Consider the following 26740-nt stretch of genomic DNA (forward strand, 5'->3'; position numbering starts at 1 on the left):
ACAAGGTCAGGCGACACAGCTTAATCCGTAAAGTGTAGGGTGGAATTATAAAGTGTTGTGTACGTGTATGTTTGTGTGTACTCTGTTACAAATAAATGAGTAAAAAACTGGGCATAGTAAGTGTTTCTGCTAACCACAAAGTCTAATGTGATGTTCACAGTCCTGAACATCACATGAATGATCCCAGATCACTTTAAGTTAAATTATTTTTTTTATAAGCCTGAAACTCTGGGTACTCAGCACCCCCAAAGCTTTGAACCTAGAATCACCCCTAAAAGGTACAGTGAAGAATTTGAACACCATGCTATTTTGCTATTTCTTCCACTTAGAAATCATGGGGTGGTCTGAAATTTTCATCATAGGTGCATGTCCACTGTGTGAGGGATAAACGAAAAAGAAAAATCCAGAAATCACAATGCATGATTTATCATACTGAATCAGGTGCATCTGTTGGCTGCATAAAGACACCTGTCCACCCCATACAATCAGTAAGACTTTAACTTGTAACATGGCGAAGTCCAAAGAGCTCTCTAAAGACAAAATGGTACACCAGGCTGGAGAGGGTTACGGAGCAATTTCCAAGCAGCTTGGTGAAAAAATGTCCACTGTTTGAGCAATCATTAGAAAATGGAAGAAGTCAAACATGACGGTCAATCTCAATCGGAGTGCAGCCCTATGCAAGATATCAGCTCGTGGGGTCTCAATGATTCTGAGAAATGTGAGGAATCAGCCCTGAACTACAGGAGTTGGTCAATGACCTAAAAAGAGCTGGGACCACCGTTTCCAAGGTTTCTGTAGGTGATACACTAAGACGTCATGTTTTGAAATCATGCATGGCACGAAAGGTTCCCCTGCTTAGACCAGCACATGTCAAGGCCCGTCTTAAGTTTGCATATGACCATTTGGATGATACAGAGGAGTCATGGGAGAAAGTTTTGTGGTCGGATGAGACCAAAATAAAACTTTTTGGTCATGATTCCACGAAGAGTATTTGGAGGAAGAAGAATGAAGAGTACAATCTGAAGAACACCATCCCTACCAAGAAGCATTAGAGAGAGGATGACTGGGGCAGTGTCAACCTCCTTCCCTCTGTCAGAGCATTGAAGATGGGACGTGGCTGGGTCTTTCAACATGACAACAACCTGAAGCACACAGCCAGGAAAACCAAGGAGTAGTTCCGTCAGAAGCATATCAAAGTTCTAGCATGGCCCAGCCATTCTCCAGACCTGAACCCGATCAAACATCTCTGAAAGGAGCTCAAACCACGTGTTATTCAGCGACAGCCCAGAAACCTGACTGATCTACAGAAGATCTGTGTGAAGGAATGGGCCAAGATCCCTCCTGCAGTGTGTGCAAACCTGGTGAAAAACTACAGGAAACGTTTGACCTCTGAAATAGCAAACAAAGGCTACTGTACCAAATATACCAAATATCATTAATTTTTTCAGGTGTTCAAATACTTATTTGCATCTATATCACACAAGTAAATCGTTAAACAAATCACACATTGTGATTTCTGGAATTTTCTTTTAAGTTTATCCCCCTCACAGTGGACATGCACCTTCAATGAAAATTTCAGACCCCTCCTTGATTTCTAAGTGGGAGAAAAAGCAAAATATTAGGGTGTTCAAATACTTATTTTCTTTACTGTATCTTTCATTTTAATTTAATTTTACTAGAGATGCAATGGTGCCGACTGGTGGTGGTTCGTGGAAAATTTTCAATAAAAGAAATGATCCTTGGCTTAGAAATGGTTGTAAAACACCGGTTTAGGCAACATGATTTCACTTTTAAAAAAAATGTAAAAACATGGAACTGGTGCCAGACATTCATTTTTACACATTGGCTCAAAAAGGTTAAAAAACACAGATCTAAGGGCCCGGTCACACAGCCGTTTGCGTCTGTATCGCGGCTGAATCACGACCAGAAATTTTTGCCCGTGAAGCAGACGCTGTTGCTCGCGTTGAGATCGCGATACAGACGAGATACAGCCGTTTACACGCGGTAAGAAATTCACACGCGGCTGGCCGCGCAAAAAAGTTTTGCGCTGCTCAAAACTTTAGACCATGGGTAACCGCGGGCGGCACACGTGGTACACACGCGGATATGACGCGGTACAGACGCGGAACGATGTGCTACGACCGCGGCCAGGGCACGGTTACACGCGGGTAGGACGCGGAATTTTAGCGGGTAATCGCGGGTGGAGCACGGTCATAGCACGTTTGTTCTGCGTCTGTATCGCGGCTGAATCACGTGAATTAGCGTGTGTAACGCGTGTGATGGTGAAACGCCTTTCTCCGCGTATATTCAGCGCGATTTGCCGAGCACACGTCAGTTGTGCTCGAGAAGTCAAGGGGTGAACATGGATCCCCGTCACCGTAGTGACCTCGTCTTAATCCATTTTTATTTCTTGACATTTCTTTTCATTTCATAACAAGATAATAAAATAAAAAAAACAAACTATTACAATAATAACATATTGGCTTCTTCTTCGGTGCCATAGCTTGAAATCTTGATCTTCACGGGACTGTGTCTTGAGCGGTTATGATTTCTACAGCCCGGCTCGGCAGCTTTTATACCCGTGGTCCACACGCGGAAAGGACATGAAACTGACGCGATGAGGAAGCGGAACAGCCGCCGGCGTCTGTTTCGCGGGCATACCACGGATGAACAGCGGGTTGGCCAATTTTGCGCATTTTCCACCGCGGGCAACAGCGTCTACTTCACGGGCAGAAATTTTTGGCCGTGATTCAGCCGCGATACAGACGTAAACGGCTGTGTGACCGGGCCCTAAAAGAGACCACACATAGAGTGGGTATTTTTGTACTTGTTTTTCTTTATTGTGTCTTAACTACCTCATCCAGAGCTTGGTGCCTCTTCCTTAGCTCCACTTCAAGCGGCGAAATCTTCCTGCGTGCTTCCTCCTCTTGTTTCCGTTCTTTAGTTAGCTGATTACGCCGCCGACTTTCCAGAACACGCTCAAGTTCTGTCTTTTTGGTCTCCAGACGCACACCACCGACGCTGCTACGCAAGCACAAACATAAACTGAAAACTAAAAATAAACTAAAAAAAAAATCAAAAAATTTTGCAGTAACGTGTTCTTCAAAAAATGTGGCTTTCTCCTTCTCTCACTCTCTCCCCTACCTATCCTGACCCTCCCATGTCACTATTTAAACAGTTGTCTCCATGTCTCTGTGCTTTTGTTGTCTTCTATTTCACATCCCAAGCACTCTTGATGCAGCATCTTTTTATTCCAGTGCACCAAACCCTTGCCTGCCCTTATGTATCCCGAGTACCGCCTGATGAACTATATGTAACCTTTGTTGTCTGCACATACTAGAAAATTGACCCCTTAACATAGATTTTGGACCATGGTTGCTGCCTTGCTAACTAACTTCCTCTTCGCCGAATCCTGCCCGAGTAAAGGACCAATATTTGCTATACTCAAAAGTGTTTCTGCACTTGGCTCAACACACAACCCTCAGTGGGTTCTTGAAAAATACTGTTATCCCATGATATAATCCGGTTCATCTTTTACCTTCTTGCTGCTTCCCGAATCATCATCATGTGTTCTGCATTCTGATAGACAAACAGTACCTTAGAGGGTAGGTATTAGTAATAATGAATTAATGTTAACAGGTACCCTACTTTTATTTGTTCAGTAAATGCTTGGGCCTGTAAAAAGTTTTTTTTCTTTTAATTCAATGCATTGTAGAGTATTTAATTGGATGATAATTGTAAAAACACAAGTAAAGGTTTCTACTTACATAGATTTCGCCTTTCACAGGTTAATTTTCGAATGTAACCCCCGTGAAAAACGAGCAATCACTAATTTGGGTCAAACATTGACAAATTCATTATTGGGATATTTCTTTTTACAAATTACCCCCAAAATTGTATTTAGTTTGGAAAAAAAACTGTTGGTTTCTTTTATCTTTTTCCTGGACCAATATGACATTCCATATTTTTTTTAACTTACAAGGCGACCCCACCTCCCGACTTAAACATCTTTTTTGTTTAAAAATTTGATTATCATTTAGTTCAAAATTTGCAGTTTTCTCATCTTTTAGCCAGGTCTCTCATAGCGTAATTCAATCAAACTTCATGTAAAGTTTTTCTACATATTCTCCTCGATGTTCAAAATTTGGATGTAAACTTCAACAAGTTAAATAGATAATACACAAATCAGTTTTATTAAGCGCTCACATTTGTTCAACATAATATTTGCAAACATGTGTAATAGTATTATGAAATTATATACCAGGTTCTACACCAGACAAATACATGACAAATATTATGGTCGTCTCTTTTATAAAATGCTACTTCAAACTCCTGAATATCACTCCAATCTTTGCTGTCTGATGATGATAGTTTATTTATAGACATGTCTGTTTTTTGATAGCACTGTCTATGTATGTATAGATTAGATTAAATAAAATATTATCCATCCTACTAAAAAACATTATAGGTTAAGTTAATCATTAAATGTTTGTTATTGTGTTTTCAGAAAATAAAAACTGCTTAAATTTATTATTTTCTGTGGTATAATACAGGGGCAATGATAAGTAAATAATTTATATTGTTTTTACATTTGGACACCTGCCATGAAGTTTGCTGAGGATGCCAGAGTTGATAATTATTTTATGATTATTTTTATGTTATTCTTTATTGTGTACAGTTGTTCGCTATTTTGGCTCAGTCTTTGTTGTTTCGACAGTGATTAAGCAGTTTTGTTCATCATTTTGACTTTATGCGCAGTTTACATTATTTTCACCACTGACTAATCATGTTGCTGTTCTTTGATTCCCATATCCCTTACGGCTGATCTGCTTTTGGTAACCTGGGAGACCCAATAAAAAAGGGCTTGGAGAAGGACCTTTTAGAACAGGTTTGAATTTCTCATCTGAGGGTTGGGTACACTTCTAATAGAAAATACTCTTTAAATATTACCACAGAAATACAACTTGAGAAGTATTGCAACAGAAACACTGCAAAAATACAACTAACTGGCACTTTTCCAAAAATGTTTACAAATTGAAAAAAATGAAGGAGGGGGAAATATATTTTTCTTTTAATATGGTTTCTCTAGGAGGGAAAATATGACACGAACTAACATTTTCCAATACTTTAAAGACGTGTAAAATAAATTATACATTTCAACTTGGGTTGATAATACGTAACTATGAAACCCGAGGGAAATCAGCCCCTTTGCTCGTTTCCCTCTCTCTGGTCTTTTCCGTTAGATCCAAGCAGAGCACAAGCCCTGCCCCTTCAAAAGAAGCAGTGTCCAATTCATACACAGAAACCACACTAACCCGGTAAGAGCACAATGCTGTTATAAGCACTCGTAACAAAGTACCGTATTTTCCGCACTATATGGCGCACCATGTTATAAGGCGCACCTTCAATGAATGATATATTTTAAAACTTATGCCATACATAAGACGCACCCCATTATAAGGCGCTATAAGTGCATGCTGGTTTAAGATCAGGTAATTGTGCAATTTTGTAATTGTATCCTGTGCAGTCCTTCGAGACATTTTTGGGATTAAGGGCTATTTACGGTAAATAAATGTGACGACTTGACTACAGTAGAGAATGTAGTTACTTTATGCAACCTCTAGATGTTGCCACGCTCAAGGGAATGTCAACAAAACATTCAAAAAGGTCAAACTTTATTAACAAACAAGCTTTCCACAACTCCATTCACTCCCAAAATAAATAAACAGCCGTTTTATTATTTTCTCTGAGGTAAAGCATTTTCGTGACACATCTTTAACATCTTTGAACAACATCGACATATCATTTTATTTTTTGTCCATTTAGTCAACACGCAAAGAAAAAAACGTCTGATACTGTTATTTTAAATGAAACGTTAGTGCAATCGCAATAAAGTGACACTCGTAATGTGCAAAAACAACGAGTGCAAAGCAATAACATAATAACTGTAAAATGTAAAACGTAAACACACAAAAGAAAAACAAAGATCACTCTATAAGCTCCTCATCGACGAATCCCTCGAATTCTTCTTCTGCTGTGTTCGAATTGACCATATCTCAGTGAATGGGCCATCCAACACGTCCGGTGTTTTTGTGCCAGCGCTGTTGCCTTCATACGTATAGTTATCGTACTGACACTTCTGCTTGCCGCTCTTTGTTGAACAACCCACTGTTCAAGTGTCTCCTCTAACTCTGGCCATCTTGCTTTATTGCCACGGAAACTTTGTTGAGTTTTCCTTACTTGGCGGAGCTTATCTTCATCCTTTCTCCACTTCCGTACCATCGATTCATTTAAGTTTAACTCTCTCGCTGCCGCTCTATTGCCGTGTTGTGCTGCGTGACTGATCGCTTTGAGTTTAAACTCGGCGTTGTACGCGTGTCTCTTAACAGGAGCCATTTTCTTATACAAATGCACGTATGAAAGAGAATCTCGCTCTCTCTCTCTCTCTCGCTCTCTCTCTCTCTCAAACGTGACATTCTGAATAATTCTGCGTTTGTTTAAGGTAAATTGTGCTTTACATCTTCACCAGTCATAACCCTGGATTCAGACAAATACTGTACTTGTTGAATATGAATTAAGCAGTTTAATGGGGTAGCCATTTTGCCACTTAGTAAACAAATACAACACGAGCCCCGGCAACTACCAATCGTTTAATATTTCCCAGTATGCACAGCGCGAAAAATGGAGTCGGCGGCTGTTTCTCGTAGTTGCGAGACCTTGCGAATTTAATATTGAGCCATATATAAGGCGCACTGTGTTATAAGGCGCATGGTCAGCTTTTGAAAAAAAATAAGACTTTTAGGTGCGCCTTATAGTGCTGAAAATACGGTAGCTGTTTTTGTAAGTGATTTCTGAGTTTTCAGTATATATTTTGAATGACACTTGGAGATATTATTTTTTTGGGTTGCTTAGGCCTGAGGAAGGCTGCTTTTAGGATCAAAAGAGAGCGAAAAGGATGCTGCTGTGTTTTAAGCACACACTGACTTGTTTGACATTTGACCAGAACTTAAAACTGCATTTAGAGTGGCCCCCTTGAACTTTGTGACCTTTTGCCACATTTCAGACTTCAAACATCAAGATATAAAACTGCAAATTCTTGTGAAGCATCAACAATAAGTGGGACACAATCATGAAGTGGAACACACTTTATTGGATATTTTAAACTGTTTTAACAAATAAAAACTGAAAAGGTGTGTGTACAAAATTATTCAGCCCCTTTACTTTCAGTGCAGCAAACTGTCCAGAAGTTCAGTGAGGATCTCTGAATGATTCAATGTTGATATAAATATTAACAATGATAAATGGAATATACCTGTGTGTAATCAAGTCTCTGTTTAAATGCACCTGCACTGTGATAGTCTCAGAGGTCTGTTTAAAGTGCAGGTGCATCACGAAGAACAAGGAACACAACAGCCTGATCCGTGATACTATCGTGGAGAAACTTAAAGCTGGATTTGGATACAAAAAGATTTCCCAAGCTTTAAACACCCCAAGGAGCACTGTGCAAGCAATAATATTGAAATGGAAGGGGTATCAGACCACGGCAAATTTACCAAGATCGGGCCTAAACTTTCAGCTCATACAAGGAGAAAACAGATCAGAGATGCAGCCAGGAGGCCCATGATCACTCTGGATGAACTGCAGAGGTCTACAGATGAGGTGGGAGAATCTGTCCATAGGACAACTGTCATTCATATACTGCACAAATCTGGCCTTTATGGAAGAGTGGCGAGAAAGAAGCAATTTCTTAAAGATATCCATGAAAAGTGTTGTTTAAAGTTTGCCACAAGCTACCAGGGAGACACACCAAACATGTGGAAGAAGGTGCTCTGGTCAGATAAGACCAAAATCGAACTTTTTGGCAACAAGGTAAGATGTTACAGTGCATCCGGAAAGTATTCACAGCGCTTCACTTTTTCCACATTTTGTTATGTTACAGCCTCATTCCAAATTGTATTAATTTAATCTCTTATCTCAAAATTCTACACAAAATACTTCATTGTGACAATGTGAAAAAGTTTTTTTTTTCACTTTTTTTGAATTTATTAAAAATTGAAAACTCAGAAATCACATTTACATAAGTATTCACAGCCTTTGCTTAATACTTTGTTGATCCACCTTTGGCAGCAAATGACGCCTCAAGTCTTTTGGAATATGATCCCACAAGTTTAGCACACCTATCTTTAGGCAGTTTTGCCCATTCTTCTTTGCAATAAGTCTCAAGCTCAATCAGGTTGGATGGGAGACGTTTGTGCACAGCCATTTTCAGATCTCTCCAGAGATGTTCGATCAGATTCAAGTCTGGACTCTGGCTGGGCCACTCCAGGACATTCACAGCTTTGGGTCGTTGTCCTGCTGAAAAATGAACCTTCGCCCCAGCCTGAGGTCAAGAGCGCTCTGGAGCAGGTTTTTATCCAGGATATCTTTATATATTGCTGCATTCATTTTTCCTTCTATCCTGACTAGTCTGCCAGTTCCTGCTGCTGAAAAACATCCGCACAGCATGATGCTGCCACCACCATGCATCACTGTAGGGATGGTATTGGTGGCCTGGTGATGAGCGGTGCCTGGTTTCTTCCAAACATGGCGCCTGGCATTCACACCAAAGAGTTCAATCTTTGTCTCATCAGACCAGAGAATTTTATTTCTCATGGTCTGAGAGTCATTCAGGGGCTTTTTGGCAAATTCCAGACGGGCTTCCATGTTCCTTTTACCAAAGAGTGGCTTTCGTCTGGCCACTCTACCATACAGGCCTGATTGGTGGATTGCTGCAGAGATGGTTGTCCTTCTGGAAGGCTCTCCTATCCCCACAGAGGAACGCTGGAGCTCTGACAGAGTGACCATCAGGTTCTTGGTCACCTCCCTGACTAAGGCCCTTCTTCCCGATCGCTCAGTTTAGAAGGCTGGCCAGCTCTAGGAAGAGTCCTGGTGGTTCCAAATGTCTTCCATTTACGAACAATGGAGGCCACTGTGCTCATTGGGACCCTCAAAGCAGCAGACATTTTTCTGTATCCTTCCCCAGATTTGTGCCTCAAGGCAATCCTGTCTCGCAGGTCTACAGACAGTTCTTTTGACTTCATGCTTGGTGTTTGTGCTCTGACATGCACACTCAACTGTGGGACCTTATATAGACAGGTGTGTGCCTTTCCAAATCATGTCCAATCAACTGAATTTACTGCAGGTGGACTCCAATTAAGCTGTAGAAAGATCTCAAGGATGATCAGTGGAAAAAAGATGCACCTGAGCTCAATTTGGAGCGTCATGGCAAAGGCTGTGAATACTTATGTAAATGTGATTTCTTAGTTTTCTATTTTTAATAAATTCAAAAAAAGTAAAAAAAAAAACGTTTTCACATTGTCATAATGGAGTATTTTGTGTAGAATTTTGAGATAAGAGATTAAATTAATACAATTTGGAATGAGGCTGTAACATAACAAAATGTGGAAAAAGTGAAGCGCTGTGAATACTTTCCGGATGCACTGTATGTTGGTCGTAAAAGCGGCACAGCTCAACACGCTCAACACACCATCCTCACAGTCAAACATGGTGGTGGCAGCAACATGGTTTGGGCCTGCTTTTCTTCAGCAGGCACAGGGAAGATGGTTAAAATTGATGGGGAGATTGATGGAGCCAAATACAGGACCATTTTGGAAGAAAACCTGATTGAGTCTGCAAAAGACCTGAGACTGGGACGGAGATTTGTCTTCCAATAGACATTGATCCAAAACATAAAGCAAAAGCTACAATGGAATGGTTCACCATAAAACGTATCAACGTGTTATAATAGCCAAGTCAAAGTCCAGACCTCAATCTAATTGAGAATCGGTGGAAAGAACTGAAAACTGCTGTTCACGAACGCTTTTCATCCAACCTCACTGAGCTCAAGCTGTTTTGCAAGGAGGATTGGGCAAAAATATCAGTTTCTCGATGTCCAAAACTGATAGAGACATACCCCAAGCGAGTTGCAGCTGTAATCGCAGCAAAAGGTGGCGCTAACCCAATGGGGCTGAATAATTTTGCACACCCACTTTTTGTTTTTTTTATTTGTTAAAAAAGTTTAAATTATCAAATAAAGTGTGTTCCACTTCATGATTGTGTCCTACTTGTTGTTAATTCTTCACAAGAAATCACAGTTTTATATCCTTATGTTTGAAGTGAGAAATGTGGCAAAAGGTCACAAAGTTCAAGGGGGCCAAACAGTTTTGCAAGCCGCTGTATCTCATTTTACTGACTAACTAATCAAATGGCTGCTGTTTTATTTCTATAAATGCATGCTATGTTTCATAGCACTCTTTTTGTTACCCGGATAAGGGGCACATTATGCACGTTGAATTTTGTTGTTGTTTTTTTGAATCCTCGAGATGAAAATGACATCAAAAATTTGATTTATTTATTTAATTTAATCCCAAAAAATAAACATATTGTAATTCATTAATATTAGTTACGATAAACTTGAAGAGGTATCCTATAATAGAGTCACATGGAGCAACATTCTCCACAGGATGCGCTGCATTAAAAGTTATTTTGATAGTAAGCTAATAAAGCTAATATAGATAGATACACACAGCATGTGTTGCATTCATTAGAGGGCTTATATGGGACTTCCAGCTTTTGTTTTTTTTCTTGGTCCAATCTGGATCTTTAATCATTTCGGGTTGCAGCCCCCCGCCCCAACACCAGTTGATTTTTTTGTGTTTTGTTTTTTTATGTTACCGTTTACAGCTGGTCATCAGTTCTCTGTGGAGCTCTTGATGGCTTCGAGAACTTATGACAGGATTGATAAGCTTTCTGGGCTTGATGAGTTCATCATGCTGGTAAGAACATTGATCGCTGAAGTTGGTCGAGTAGTCAATATTGTGAAAGTTGGCAGGCATCGTTCTTCTCTGGTGGGGTTTCAGGTCGCAATATGGCAGAGCTACAAGAAAGACAACATTGTCAGAGTCTTATGATGTAACACACAGGCACCGACTATCGTGAAGAAACACAATCAAATATCTGGGAAAGTCCTAGATAGATTTTGGCCCAACAGATGTGTCTGGACACATTGAACGTTACACGACCTCCACAACAAAATTCTGGCATGTAAGAATTGATAAGATCTGATGCAGGTGTGTTATTTTGAAAAGAAATCAGTAAAACAATTTGGTTACTTTTAAAAAGAGGTAATAAGCAATGTAACTAAGTTACCTTTTCAACGTAACGGTCATGGTTACGTGCCTGCACACTCTTCTTCTCCAAAGATGGCAGCATTACCCCTTTCCCGGGCTCCCTCACTTTTCCTCTCCTAATTTTAACTAGATAAATAGCCACCTCTATTATAAATGCTTCAAGTTCCCACCTCATGTTGCTAAAACGTTAGAACACATTCCCTCGCTGAATTGACAAGCTTCTCCTCCCACAACCTCCGTCAATTGACCTATGGCTAAGCTCCGCCCACAAATGCAATGAGCCAATCACAGTGCACCTAGCAAACCAAATACACTGGAACATTCTGAGTTCCCTCGTCCATAGAAATGCATTGAAGATCATCAGTTTTCGATCGTTTCTTTGTTGTTGTTTTCTTACATTTTAAACTTTAAACAATGTGCATGGGGTACATCCAAATCTGATAGTAGGTATCCTGAGAAGCTGGGTGATGGTATGCATTTTTTACCTTTTCCAAAGCCTCATTTAAATCGAGACAAGTGTCCGCTTTAGATAACGCTATGTGGCATACCTATCAACCTCCACGGCTCCATGCCGGTACAAACTGTCGTATTTTCCCTTACAAAATATAAAATAATCGTACACCATTTTTTGGGGGGAATGATGCATGATGGGAAATCCCAAGGCGACAGACGCATGCGCACATTAGCTTCAAACCGCTCCCTTCGTTTGCAAAGAAAAAAACGATACCAAGAAAGAGGCTTCCGCAGCGAACTCCTTTTACTTAATTGATTTGCCGTTTCGTGATAGTCGGTGTATACCAGATGGTACCCATCATTGACAAATTTGCGTTTTTCCGTACAGATTTCCTTGTACGTCGTATTCGTCTTAAAATGCATAAAAAAACGTATGTATGTATGTGGTCATCCACAGAACCAACCCATCGTGGATAAAGTTAATAACGATGTTTACATCTGTTCTAAAGTAGTATTTGAGGCAACATACTGCCACTTTGCTGAAGAAAAATATCAAATTTACTTATAAGCTAAACATCTCTAACGTTAGAAAATGCTACCTCTTACAAGTCTCATCAAATTAGGGTTATTATTTGAAGTTAATCACATTTCTTACAATACACTGCATCAGCAATGCTGATATTCTATTTTGTTTTTTAAGATGGTGATGACAACGAGATGAGGTTTATCACGTTTATATTTGGACCAGTATAATTTTGCCTGAAGCTAAAGCTTTTCATTAACTTTATCAACAATGAAATCGTTTACATAACCTTCTAACACCAGCTCGGTAGCCTAGATGGTAGGGCGCCCGCTCCGAGACTGGTCGCTGGTTCAAGCCTTGGCCGAGTCATACCTAAGACTTACAACATTGGTACCCATTGCCTCCCTGCTTGGCGCTCGGTATTAAGGGTTGGAATCGGGGGGTTTGGTCACCTAATGACTCCCAACACAGCAGTTGGGTCTAAAAACCCGGTGCCGATCGAAGGCGACGAGTCACGTCGATAGCTTCGCGTGACAAAATAATTTCCGGTAGATATCATGTTGATGGTTGATACTGGCTGAATAAAAAAAAATAAAAATAAATTCTAATGCAGGGGTGTCCAACTCATCTGCACAGAAGGCCGAAACTCAAACCACCTTTGGTTGTGGGCTGAACGGGATAGATGTCTATTAAATACACTAGAACTTGACATTTTTTTATAACATAAACATGAATTCTAAACAGACAGTAATATCATTCCAGAGGAAACAAATGTAAACATGAAATAACTTAACATACTTTGTTCTCTATAAGAATACATTCTGTCAAAACTAGACAAAATTAAAATATGAAAGAAATATAAACATAAATAAAATTTGTGCTTTTTACCAGAAATATGTGCTTTTACTATGATTATGAATTCAAAATGCCCTGTGGTGAGGGGGGGGCCTCTCCTTGTGAGAGGTAAGAGAATTCTCCCACCATGGTCCGCTATGTGTCGTAAGAGGCGACTAAAAGTGGAGGGAGCGAGGGAACTGGGGATCCTCTCCTCTCTATCTCTACTCCCTAAGAGACAGCAAGGCAAAGAAAGGGGGGCGAGAGACCGAAAGCTCTCGCAAACCCTAGTTATAGGGTCATTAAATGTGAGAAGATGTGGAAGTAAAGCGACTGAGTGGAAGAAAGAGGAGATCGGAAGGATGATGACTAAAAGGAAGGTTGATGTGTTAGCCTTGAGTGAAACAAAGATGAAAGGAGAGGGTGAATTACAGCTTGGAGGTATGTATGGTAGAAGGTCTGGAGTTACGGGTGGACATGCTAGAGAAGGAGTGGCTGTGCTTGTGAGTGAGAAAGCAAAGGTAACACTGGTGGAGTGGAAAGAGATATCTTCCAGATTGATGTGGGTGAGGTTGAAGTAGGGTGTAGAAGTATGGATGTTTATAAGTGCATATGGACCTGGTTCAGAAAGAAGCGCTGAGGAGAGAGAGGAGTTCTGGAAGGACTTGTCTGAATGTGTGGCAAGTGCGAAAGAAGGGTGGAAAGTGGTAATACTAGGTGACCTGAATGCTGAATGTGGAGGGCTAGTTATAAAAAGAGTGTGAGGGAAGAGGTGAAAATGTCAGAGTTGAATAAGGCAGAAAAGGAAAGAGAGTTTATAGAGAGGATAAGGGAAGAGTATGAACGGGTTAGTAGAAGAGAAATAGAAAGTGTGGAAATTGAATGGAAGTGGTTTAGAGGCAGTGTTGAGGAGTGTAAAAGAAGTGTGTGGAATGAGAAAAGTTGGTCGAGGTATTAGGAAAGGAAGTGAATGGTGGAATGATGAGGTATCAGAGGCCGTGACAGAAAAGAGACTTGCCTTTGAGGAGTGGCTGCAAGATAAGAGTGTTAATGCGTATGAAAAATATAAATATAATAATAATAATAATAATAATTTCCTTGTATTGTCATTCTGTGTAACAATGTACACAGAACGAAATGTCGATTGCATCTGACCCGATGCAGCCGCAGCCAAGAGAGGGCGCCGCCGACCACTTTTTAAGTCTTAGGAATGACTCGGCCGGGGCGCGAACCCGAACCTCCCAGTCTCAAAGCGGGCGCCTTACCATCTAGGCTACTGAGCTGGTCAAGGTTGGTAAAAGCGGAAATGGAAGCAGCGAAAAGGAAAGCAAATGATGAATGGTGTCGAAAGATAGGAGTGAACTTTGAGGAAAGGAGAAAAGTGTTCTGGAAAGAAGTGAAAAGAGTAAGAAACAGTGAGTCTGGAAAGGAAGAGAAAGTGAAAGATAAGGATGGTAGATTACTGATTAGCGGTAGTGCAGTCAGGACGAGATGGGCAGAGTATTTTGAGGAGTTGCTCAATGTGGAGGATGGGAGAGAAGTGAGAGTCGAGGCGATCGATAGTATGGAGAGAATGCCCGTGTTGGGTTGATTTAAATGTGAAGCCTGTGGAAACATGGGAGGTGCAAGAGGCAGTGAAAGAAATGAAAGGGGTAAGGCACCTGGGTTGTACTGCTGAATGCCTGAAAAAAGGTGGCACAGCTATGATTGAGTGGTTAGTACGCTTGTTGAATGTATGCTTTTTAAGTGGTGTGGTTCCTGTTGATTGGTGTAGTGCATGTGTGGTGCCATTGTATAAGGGTAAAAGTGATAAGTATGATTATAGCAATTCGAGAGGTATCAGTTTGTTGTCTGTGCTAAGCTGTATGGAAGAGTTTTGATTAAGAGAGTGAGAGAAAGAACGAATGAGGTGGTGATGGAGGAGCAGAGTGGTTTCAGGAAAGGAAGAGGATGTGTGGATCAGGTGTTTGCAGTACGACAGGTGTGTGAGAAATATTTTGCAAAAGGTAAGGGTGTTTATTTGACTTTCATGGACTTGGAAAAGGCGTATGACAGGGTTGATAGAGAGGCGTTGTGGCAAGAGATGGTGATGTATGGAGTGGGTGGAAAGTTGTTGGAAGCATTGAAGAGTTTTTATATGAACAGCAGAGCATGTGTAAGAGTAGGGAGTGAGACAAGTGAGTGGTTCCCTGTGTCGACTGATGTGAGACAGGGGTGTGTGATGTCACCATGGCAGTTTAATGTGTACATGGATGGTGTGGTGAGAGAGGTGAATGCAAGAGTATTTGGCAGAGGTGTAGACATGATAAACAACAATAGAACAGTGTGGCAGGTAAGTCAGTTGTTATTTGCAGATGACACAGTGCTTGTGGCTGATTCTGAGGAAACATTGAGAAGGTTGGTAACGGAGTTTGGAAGAGTATTTGATAGGCGTAAATTATGTGTCAATGTTGGGAAGAGTAAGGTGATGAAGTGTTCACATGATGGAGTGGGCATGACGTTAGAAATCAGGTTGCATGGACAGAAGAAGAAGTTGAAAGCTTTAGGTACTTGGGTTGTAGTGTGGCTGCAGTTGGTGGAATGGAGTGTGAGGTATTGCACAGAGTGAATCAAGGAAGCAAGGTTTTGGGTACTCTGAGGAGAGTGATGAACAACAAGAGTATGAGTATGGATGTTAAGAGGGGACTGTATGAGAGTGTGATTGTGCCGACTGTGTCGTATGGTGCAGAGACTTGGAGCCTGAACGCAGATTTAAGAAGGAAGTTGAATGTTTTTGAGATGAAGTGTTTGAGGACTATGTTAGGAGTGACAAGATTGGATAGACTGAAAAATGAAATTGTGAGAGACAGAACTGGAGTAGTCGTGGAACTGAGCAAGCGTGTTGATAAGAGAGTACTCGGTTGGTTTAGACACATGGAAAGGATGGATGAGGAGCGAATGTTGAAGAGGATCTACAGAGCAGAAGTCAATGGAAGGAGACCAAGAGGAAGGCCACGATTGATGAGGATGGATGGTGTTATGAGTGCACTGCAGGAAAGAGGTCTAAATATAATGGAAGCTAGAGCTCTTGTTGGTGATAGAAAGGAGTGGAGAAGTGTTGTGAAAGGATAGTGGGATTGTGGACGCGTTCTTAAGGATGGGCTGCGCACCCGTATGATGCTGCAGGGGTAAACCAGTGAAAGCTGTTGGGCCCGCTGTTGAACAAAAGAGTGTGTTGTGTCACCCTGACCCGAGTGACCTGGCCGCTTTCTGGTGTCCCATTTCATCTGGAGGGACGAAAGCATGACCAACTTGGGTGCCGAGGCGCCTAACTTGTTTGGGTGTTTGGGCAATTGGGTTGGCCATGGTCCAAAAAATTTTGTGTGTGTGTTTTTTTTTTTTTTGGTTTCCCTTTTATTTTCTTTGTTTTTGTATGTGTGTGTCTTGCTGTCTGTCCCCCCCCTTGAGGGATATGACCAAGGTAGATAGAATGAATTCAAAACAGACAATTACTTCTCGGCTTGATTACTGTAATGTATTGCTTTCTGGTCTACCGATGACTAGCATTAAAAGTTTGCAGCTGGTTCAGAATGCAGCAGCGAGACTCTTGACTAAGACAAAAAGGTTTGAGCATATTACTCCAGTATTGGCCAACTTGCACTGGCTCCCAGTCCACTTAAGATGTGACTTTTAAGATTCTCTTACTCACATACAAATTTTTGCATGGACTTGCACCCTCTTATCTCTCAGATTTGTTTTCCCCCTATTTTCCTGCACGGAGCCTCCACTCTGAAAATGCCGGTCTACTTGTGACTCCGAGGGCCAGGAAGAAGTCTGCAGGCTCGAGCGCGTTCTCCATCCGAGCCCCGGTGCTCTAACCCTAACCCTAACCGTAATGCTCTGCCTCCGGAGATAAGATCTGCAACCTCAGTGGAAGTTTTTAAATCTAGACTTAAGACACACTTGTATTCAATAGTTTTTGATTGATGCCCACCTCATATTTTGTATTGGTCTGTCTTTGTCCAACTGCCTGGCTGGTAGTGATATGAAGGAGAAGGACGATTTAGAATGAGTCAGCGGACCAGCGTCGGACCTGAAGCATGTCAACGCCTGCATCGACCAGCCGGCAGAGATGGGAAGCTGCTATGTTGCTGTCATGGAATTTTTGCATGCACTTTCAGACAAATTTCAACATGTTACCTAGTGTTCTCTTTTATTGATGTTTACTATGTTTGTGTGCTGGGACTCAATGCTAGATTTATTCCACTCTGGTCGTCTTGGAAGAGGGATTACTACTTGTGAGGCTCCTTCTCAAGGTTTCCTTTTTCCTCACACTGGGGTTTTAAGTTTTTCCTTGCCCGCATGTTGGTTTAAGATCAGGCGATGGTGTAATTGTAATCCTGTGCAATCCTTTGAGACATTTTTGTGATTAAGGTCGATACAAATAAATGTGACTTGACTTGACTGATGAGTGTGCATTTTTAAAAACACTATTCTATCGTTTTTTTGTTGTTTTTTTCTCTATTTTGGTCTCAACTGACCAGAGCACCTTCTTCCACATGTTTGGTCTTTTTTCTTGCTTCTTTTCTTCCTTTCTCTTTATTCTACTCTTTTTGTCAGTTTTTCATTTTCCTTTACTATTTCCTTGCTTTTTTACTTTTTTGCCTTCCTTTTCCTTGTTTTTTTATTTTTTTATTTTTTTTTCTGATTTCCATTCTTTCTTCTTCATCTTCTTATCAATAATTTTTATTTTTTTCTTTCTTTGCAAAAGCCTGGGCCCAAAAAAACAAGAAGAAAAATGTTGCAGTTTGGTCACTTTGAGCCTTCGTTGTTTGTATTCTTCCTTTTGCTATTTGGTTGCACTACACAATACAGCGTCATCTATTGGTCAAATATTACACACTACCCTTTTGATGTAAATGCAGCCCACACAATTTTTGGATTTGTTTACTACTGATTGATTTATCTCCTTCTTGATCTGCTACTTTATCGTGGTGGAGGAGTTTGTGTGTCCCAATAATCCTAGGAGCTATGTTGTCGGGGGTTTTAAGCCCCTGGTAGGGTCACCCATGGCAAACAGGTCCTAGGTGAGTGACCAGACAAAACGCAGATCAGAAGACCCCTTATGATGAGACAAAACTTTGGTCCTCGATTTCCCTTGCCTGGACGCGGGTTACTGGGGCCCCCTTCTGGAGCCAGGCCTGGAGGAGGGGTCAGCTGGCGAGCGCCTGGTGGCCGGACCCTTATCCATGGGGGCCGGCCGGGCACAGCCCGAAGGGACGACGTGGGACCCTCTTCCCATGGGCTCACCACCTGTAGGAGGGGCCAAAGGGGTCGGATGCGCAGGGAGCTGGGTAGCAGCCAAGGGAGGGGTCCTTGGCGCGACGATCCCCGGCTACAGAAACTGGCTTTTGGGACATGGAACGTTACCTCTCTGGCAGGGAAGGAGCCCGAGTTGGTGCGTGAGGTTGAGAAATTCCGACTACATATAGTCGGACTCACCTCTACGCACGGCTTGGGCTCTGGTACCAGTCCTCTCGAGAGGGGTTGGACTCTCTTCCACTCTGGAGTTGCCCGTGGTGAGAGGCGCATATGAATTGATCCACGGCTCGGCGCCTGTACGTTGGGGTTCACCCCGGTAGACGAGAGAGTAGCCTCCCTCCGCCTTCAGGTGGGGGGACGGGTCCTGAATGTTGTTTGTGCTTATGCACCAAATAGCAGTTCGGAGTACCCACCCTTCTTGGAGTCCTTAGAGGGTGTGCTTGAGAGCGCGCCCCCTGGGGACTCCCTCGTACTGCTGGGAGACTTCAACGCTCACGTGGGCAATGACAGTGAGACCTGGAGGGGCGTGATTGGGAAGAACGGCCCCCCTGACCTGAACCCGAGTGGTGTTTCGTTATTGGACTTCTGTGCTCGTCATGGTTTGTTCATAATGAACACCATGTTCAGACATAAGGGTGTCCATATGTGCACTAGGCACCAGGACACCCTAAGGCCTAGGGCCTAGGCCGTAGTTCGATGATCGACTTTGTCATCGTTTCGTCGGACCTGCGGCCGCATGTTCTGGACACTCGGGTGAAGAGACGGGCGGAGCTGTCAACTGATCACCACCTGGTGGTAAGTTGGCTTCGATGGTGGGGGAAGATGCCGACCCGACCCGGCAGACCCAAGCGTGTTGTGAGGGTCTGTTGGGAACGGCTGGCAGAATCTCTTGTCAGAAGAAGTTTCAATTCACACCTCCGGCAGAACTTCGCCCATGTCCCGAGGGAGGCGGGGGACATTGAGTCCGAGTGGACCATGTTCAGCGCCTCCATTGTCGAGGCGGCTGATCGGAGCTGTGGCCGTAAGGTGGTCGGTGCCTGCCGCGGCGGCAACCCTCAGACCCGTTGGTGGTCACCGGCGGTGAGGGATGCCGTAAAGCTGAAGAAGGAGTCTTATCGGGCCTTCCTGGCCTGTGGGACTCTGGAAGCAGCTGGCAGGTATTGGCTGGCCAAGCGGAATGCGGCTTTGGCGGTTGCCGAGGCAAAAACTCGGGCATGGGAGGAGTTTGGCGAGGCCATGGAAGCCGACTTCCGAACGGCTTCGAGGAAATTCTGCTCCACCATCCGGCGTCTTAGGGGGGGAAGCGGTGTGCCATCGACACTGTGTATAGTGCCGATGGGGCGCTGCTGACCTCGACCCGTGACGTTGTGAATAGGTGGGCGGAGTACTTCGAAGACCTCCTCAATCCCACCGGCACGTCTTCCTCTGGGGAAGCAGAGCCTGAGGACTCTGGGTTGGGCTCTCGTATCACTGGGGTTGAAGTCACCGAGGTTGTCAAAAAACTCCTCGGTGGCAGGGCCCCGGGGGTCGATGAGATCCGCCCGGACTTCATTAAGGCTCTGGATGTTGTGGGCGTGTCATGGTTGACGCGCCTCTGCAACATCGCGTGGACATCGGGGACAGTGCCTCTGGACTGGCAGACTGGGGTGGTGGTTCCCGTCTTTAAGAAGGGGGACCGGAGAGTGTGTTCCAACTACAGGGGAATCACACTTCTCAGCCTCCCTGGTAAGGTCTATTCAGGGGTACTGGAGAGGAGGGTCCGCCAGGAAGTCGAATCTCGGATTCAGGAGAAACAGTGTGGTTTTCGTCCTGGCCGTGGAACACTGGACCAGCTCTATACACTCTTCAGGGTCTTTGAGGGTACATGGGAGTTTGCCTGTCCGGTCTACATGTGTTTTGTGGACTTGGAGAAGGCATTCGACCGTGTTCCTCGGGAGGCCCTGTGGGGGGTGCTTCGGGAGTAAGGGATATTGCACAGACTTCTCTGGGCTCTGCGGTCCCTGTATGCCCGGTGCCAGAGTCTGGTCCGCATTGCCGGCAGTAAGTCGGATTCGTTCCCGGTGAGGGTTGGACTCCGCCAAGGCTGCCCTTTGTCACCGATTTTGTTCATAACTTTTATGGACAGAATTTCTAGGCGCAGGCTTGGCGGGGATGGAGTCCGGTTTGGGGGCCTCAGCATTGCGTTACTGCTTTTTGCAGATGACGTGGTGCTGTTGGCTTCCTCAGGCCGTGATATTCAGCTCTCGCTGGAGCGATTCGCAGCCGAGTGTGAAGCGGCCGGGATGGGGATCAGCACCTCCAAGTCCGAGGCCATGGTTCTCAGTTGGAAAAGGGTGGTATGGTCTTGCCCCAAGTGGAGGAGTTCAAGTATCTTGGGGTCTTGTTCACGAGTGAGGGTAGGATGGAACGGGAGATCGACAGACGGGTCGGTGCAGCGCCTGCCGTCATTCGGACCCTGTACCGGTCTGTCGTGGTGAAGAGGGAGCTGAGCCGAAAGGCAAAGCTCTCGATCTACCGGTCGATCTACGTTTCTACCCTCACCTATGGTCATGAACTTTGGGTCCTGACCGAAAGAACTCGATCCCGGATACAAGTGGCCGAAATGAGTTTCCTCCGCAGGGTGGCTGGGTTCTCCCTTAGAGATAAGGTGAGAAGCTCAGTCATCCGGGAGGGACTCGGTGTAGAGCCACTGCTCCTCCGCGTTGAGAGGAGCCAGTTGAGGTGGCTCGGGCATCTAATAAGGATGCCTCCTGGACGCCTCCCTCGGGAGGTGTTCCGGGCATGTCCTACCGGCAGCAGGCCCCGGGGGCGGCCCAGGACACGTTGGAGAGACTATGTCTCTCGGCTGGCTTGGTAACGCCTCGGGGTCCCGTCGGATGAGCTGGAGGAGGTGGCTGGGGATAGGGACGTCTGGGCTTCCCTTTTAACGCTGCTGCCCCCGCGACCAGACCTCGGATAAGCGGAAGACAATGGATGGATGGATGGATGATTATTTATTTGCATATGAATACTTAATCTTTTTTACTTTTAAAACTTACTTGGTGTAAAATTCCTTTTGAAATACATTTGAGAAGAGTGGGATGTTTTTAGAGCTTTTGGGGAAAACCCAATTTGTCCCAACCTTATCCAAACCCTAGCACTGTTGGCCCCCAAGTAAATTAAAATTGAGACCCCTGTTTGAAAGGTATCTTCCCTTCAAGATTTTTATCACCTCAAGACCACTTCTCTAGTTTCCCTTGTAATCCTCCCTCTCAAATTCTCAACAGTTCAGGTCCCACACTACCTTCTCTCCACTAAATTGTTTTTTGTTGCTTTTAAACATAAACCCCCTTCGCATACTATGTATTCCATCTCCTTGTGTCCTGCATTTAGGTCTGTTCGAAGCTTGGTGACAGTAACTGTGACAACAGTGAAAGTTAACATTCCACCCCCCGAAAAATCTCACAAAAAATCCTCACTGTGTGTGATGCTTCTCCTGAAGGGGGAGCACAAATTGGCAGCTAAGAGTCATGTTTCATCACAAGACGTCTCAAAGGGTTGCACACACCAAAGACTACTACAAACCACAGACTATTATTATAGCATCCCCTGATCTAAAACATACATGAAGGCAAGAAAAAACTAAAAACCTCAGCATGAGCAAAACTAAGAAACATTGAGAAGGGACCACACATGAGGTAATCCCCTTTCCAGGGTAACCAGGATGCAATGGATGTTGCAATATAAAAATATTACAAACATAAAACATTGATCATTCATAAGCTGGGGTTGGGGTTGGGGTTTTTAAGGGTTATTGATCTATCTTCGTTATTCATTATCCATTATCCGTTATCGGTCAGTTCTTAATACGCTACAAAGCCTAGGAGCCGGGACACTTGTATATAAGTGTGTTTTAAGCCTAAATTTAAACACTTCCACTGAGGTTGCAGATCAAATCTCAGAGGGAAGAGCATTCCTTAGCACCGGGGCACGAATGGACAACGCTCTCAAACCTGTGGATCTCTTCTTGGCTCTTGGGATTACTAGCAGAACAATATTTTTCGGGGGAAGGCTCAGAGCAGGAACATGGTGGGAAATTAAATCTGAAAAATTTGGGCTCGGAGGTCATATTTAACACAATGCGTCCTATTTGAGAGTTAGGATATTGTGGAGACACAGGAGATTAAAGGTCACGTGAGCTATGTGTTCCGGCGTCTTTGTTTCATGGATCTTGTTTCCTAACACGTGTATACGTCTTTCTTTTATGAAAGCAGACACCATCTGCATCTGTATTCACCATTCCTAAAAATGGAAGCTTGAAGGAAACATGACCGCAGGTGTGTGTGTAAATTGTGTACCCGTATTTGTTACCTCTTGGGGTTCATTACCATGATTTGTACTATCATGTGGGGAAATGCAGTCTTTATTCAGGCATTTAACTTCTTGCACCTCAACCATGAAAGGACTAAATTCTGAATTATTGGTTCATCTAAATGCCGTGACTTGTTCTCAAACACTGCTCTGAATATTGACAAATGTAATGTCACCCAGAGTGACTGAGTCAAAAATCTACGTGTTACATTTGACCCTAATCTGTCCTTCCAGTTACACATTAAGAATATTTCTAAACAGCTTTTTTCCATCTTCGCAACATTGCTAAAATTCGCTGTCTCAGTCTGATGCTGAGATTAAAATTCATGCGTTTGTTACCTCCCGTCTCCATTACAGTAATTTGCTACTCTCCGGTCTCCTGAAGTCTACCATCGAGAGCCTGCAGCTGCTACAGAATGCTGCGGCGAGGCTTTTAACTTAGAAAGAAAGTTTGATCATATTACAATGATTTTAGCTAAACTGCATTGGCTCCTTGTCAGGTTAAGATGTGATTTCAAGGTTCTGTTGGTATTATACAAAATTATGCAGGGGCTTGCTGTCAGATTTAATCTCCCCCTATGTTGTTCGGAGCCTTTGCTGGGAAAATGCTGGTCTACGAGTGATCCGCAGGTGTGAGAGTATTCTCCATTCGGGGCCCCAGTGCTGTGGAATGCTCTGCCCTATGAGATTTAATCTGCAACCTCAGTGGATCTTCTTAAATCTAGGCTTAAAACACACTTATATTCTATAGTTTATGCATGACCTGTATTTCACGTTGACGATGTCTGTGAATTGCAACATCTATTGCAGCCTGGCCATACAGGAAGGGGAATTACGTCACGTGCAGTCACTTCTCGAAGTTTTCTAATTTTCCTCATGCTGAGGTTTTGAATTTTTCCTTACACTTATAACGGTCTTAGATCAGGGGATGGTGTAATAATAATCTGTGGTTTGCAATAATCTGTGAGAGTATGTGCAGCCTTTTGAGACTTCTTGTGATTAAGGGCTATACAAATAAACATGACCTGACTTGAATTTACATTCCACAATCAACTTTCCTTATTTTATTTACAGTCGCCATTTCGGAAATGGGGTGGGCTAAAATTCTCACAGAAATCCAAAGGATAGGTGGTCAAAGGGCCACTGCCATAATCTGGTGAAATGGTCAAGTCAAGTCAAGTCATTTTTATTTGTATAGCCCTTGATCACAATGAGTCTCAAAGGGCTGCACAGGTTAATACACAGACTATTTTTCAGACTATTTTTACAAGGACAAAACTTAAAAACCTCAACATGAGGAAAAAGGAGAAACCTTGAGAAGGGACCGCACATGTAGCATCCCTCTTTCAGGATTACCAGACAGTAAAGGATGTTGCAATCACAAATAATACAGAGATATTGTCCACAAAAAGTATAGGTTATTCATATGCTACAGAGTAGAAGTGTGTTTTAAGCTTAGATTTAAACATTTTCACTGAGGTTGCAGATCGGATCTCAGGGGGAGAGCTTTCAAGAGCACCGGTGCCCGGATGGAGAACACTCTCGAACCAGCGGAACACTTCTTGGCTTTTGGGATCACCAGAAGACCGGCGCTCTCAGAACAAAGGCTTCGGACCGGAACATAGGGGGAAATCAGATCTGAAAGTTATGAGGGAGCAAGTCCATGTATGATTTTGTATAATATTAAGAGAACCTTGAAATCACATCTTAGGCTAACAGGAAGCCAATGCAGGTTAGCAAAAATCGGCGTGATGTGATCGGACTTTTTTGTCCTAGTTAAAAGCTTCGCTGCAGCAATTTGTACCAGCTGAAGACTCTTGATTCTGGACTGCGGGAGACTGGAGAGTAGTGCATGACAGTAATCGAGACGGGAGGTAACAAACGCGTGAATTATGATCTCCGCATCCGACTGCGACAGTATAGGACGAATTTTAGCAATGTTGCGAAGATGGAAGAAAGCAGTTCTAGAAATTTTCTTCACATGTGTTTGAAAGGACAGATCGGGGTCAAATATGACACCTAAATTTTTAACTGAGTCACTCTGTGATGTGACATTTGTCAATGTTCACAGCAGTTTTTAGAATAAGTCACGGCATTTAGATGGACCAATAACTAACATTTCGGTCTTTTCAGAGTTAAGACGCAAGAAATTGAGTGACATCCACTCTTTTATCTCCGTGAGGCAGGCCTCCAAATTTCCACAATTAAGTGTGGCAGATTCCTCCAACGGAAGATATAGTTGAGTGTCATCTGCGTAGCAGTGGAAACTGATATTATACTTGCGAATAATATCACCTAATGGAAGCATGTAAATGCTGAAAAGAAGGGGGCCAAGCACTGAACCCTGCGGAACACCACAGGTAACACTAAAGGGCTCAGATGTCATTTCGCCATATTTAACACAGTGCATCCTATCTGAGAGGTAGGATCTAAACCATGAGAGGACGGTTCCTGAGAGACCAATCCATTTTTCCAACCGTTCTAGTAAGATATTATGGTCCACTGTGTCAAAAGCAGCACTAAGGTGCAGCAAAAGTGATGAAGCGCCAGAGTCCATTGCCAGTAGGAGATCATTGGTTACCTTAATCAGAGCTGACTCAGTAGAGTGGTTAGCCCTGAATCCCGATTGCATTGATTCAAAAAGATTATTCTCGGATATGAAATCATTCAGCTGCTGTGCCACTACTTTTTCAAGTACTTTAGAAAGAAACGGTAGATTTGACACAGGTCTATAATTACATAAGCTTTCTGGATCAAGGTTGGGTCGTTTCAGTGTAGGTTTGATAACAGCGGACTTAAAAACCGCTGGAACTACACCTGAGGAGAGTGATATGTTTATAATATTTAGAAATGAAGGTCCAAGGACCCCAAAAAGACATTTAATAAGCAAACCTGGAAGCGGGTCGAACAGGCAAGTCGTCGGTTTGGCCGTATTCACCACCTGTTTAGGATTATCGAATGACAGTTCACTAAATCAGGACAAATTCCCTGGACAGCCACCATGTCGTGCATCTATAGATTTCAGCCCTTTAGTATGTGTTGTCTTAATACTGTCTTTAGAAATATTTTCCTGTATGCATTGAATCTTCTTATTGAAGAGGACCACAAAGTCATGGGCTGAATGGTGACTTGTTTTAGGTTATAGATACATTTTATTCTGCCGTCAACATTACTGTCAGGCAACATATTTTTCATTTTATGATTTTATGTAAAAAATCGATCACTACACTTGATTGTGCACTACACAATATAGCGACATCTAGTGGTCAAATATTACGAAGTGTCACTTTAACACAATTAACAGAGCCCCCTCAATTAAGTACCTCATTCCTGCTGTCACTACGTCTGCAAAAAACAAAAAATTACGGCCTGCGGGCCACATGCGGCCCATCAGGTTTCCTTATCTGGCCCGCCAAACAAAAATGGCCAAAATGTAAGGAAAATATATATGAGTAAATATTGTACTAGTAATAAAAAAACATTTCCAGGGTGCCAAATTTGTCCCCATTGTCTGTTTGTGTGCCTGCAACAAAAATACTACAATTTTTTATTTTATTTTTTTTAATTATTACTAAAAACATAAATATCAAATGTAGTGCCTAAAAAAAAGGACCTAAGAGAATGTTATTCTGTCTTAATTCTGATAAGGTAAAAATACTATAGAAGTACTACCAAAATACAACTACAGTAATGCTAAAATAATACTAAAAAAATACTTCAAAATACCTTTACAGAAATACTGCAAAAACACCACTGAAGTGACACTATAATACAAAAATACCGCTACATAAATGTTACGACAGAAATACCACAAAAAACAACTACAGTTATGCTACAAAAATACGACAAGATATATTACAAAAAGTATGCTCTGAAAAGACTACAAAGTTCTGTAAAGATACGACAAAATACTTCAAAATAAAACTACAATAATACTATAAAATACTACAGAAATACCACAAAAATCTGACTGCAGATATACTACAAAAAACACCACAAAAATACAGCTCAAGTAATACCACCAAAATACTTCAGCTATACTAACCACAAAAATAGAACTTCAAAAAGACTAAAAATATTCACACAAGAAATACACTAATACTACAGTAAT

General features: G+C 42.7%; 1 protein-coding gene across 5 annotated transcripts in view; it reads right to left on the reverse strand.

The window, feature by feature from the left end:
- The window catches only part of LOC148363516 (protein FAM107B-like), a 56801-nt gene that overhangs the window by 7468 nt on the left and 22593 nt on the right, over positions 1 to 26740 (reverse strand). For 3 of the 5 annotated variants that reach the window (XM_088337422.1, XM_088337424.1, XM_088337420.1), the window contains 2 exons: positions 10714 to 10915; positions 2856 to 3024 (listed from right to left, as the gene is read on the reverse strand). In XM_088337422.1, the coding sequence (XP_088193548.1) occupies positions 2856 to 3024; positions 10714 to 10915 (371 nt within the window). Of the gene's footprint in view, positions 1 to 2374; positions 2791 to 2855; positions 3025 to 10713; positions 10916 to 26740 lie in introns of those variants that run through there. The other 2 variants (XM_088337423.1, XM_088337421.1) reach the window with 2 other exon arrangements.

This window comes from Urocampus carinirostris, chromosome 6 (genome assembly GCF_059441175.1).
Source record: "Urocampus carinirostris isolate Australia breed hairy pipefish chromosome 6, RoL_Ucar_1.0, whole genome shotgun sequence".
NCBI classification, from domain to species: Eukaryota; Metazoa; Chordata; class Actinopteri; order Syngnathiformes; family Syngnathidae; genus Urocampus; species Urocampus carinirostris.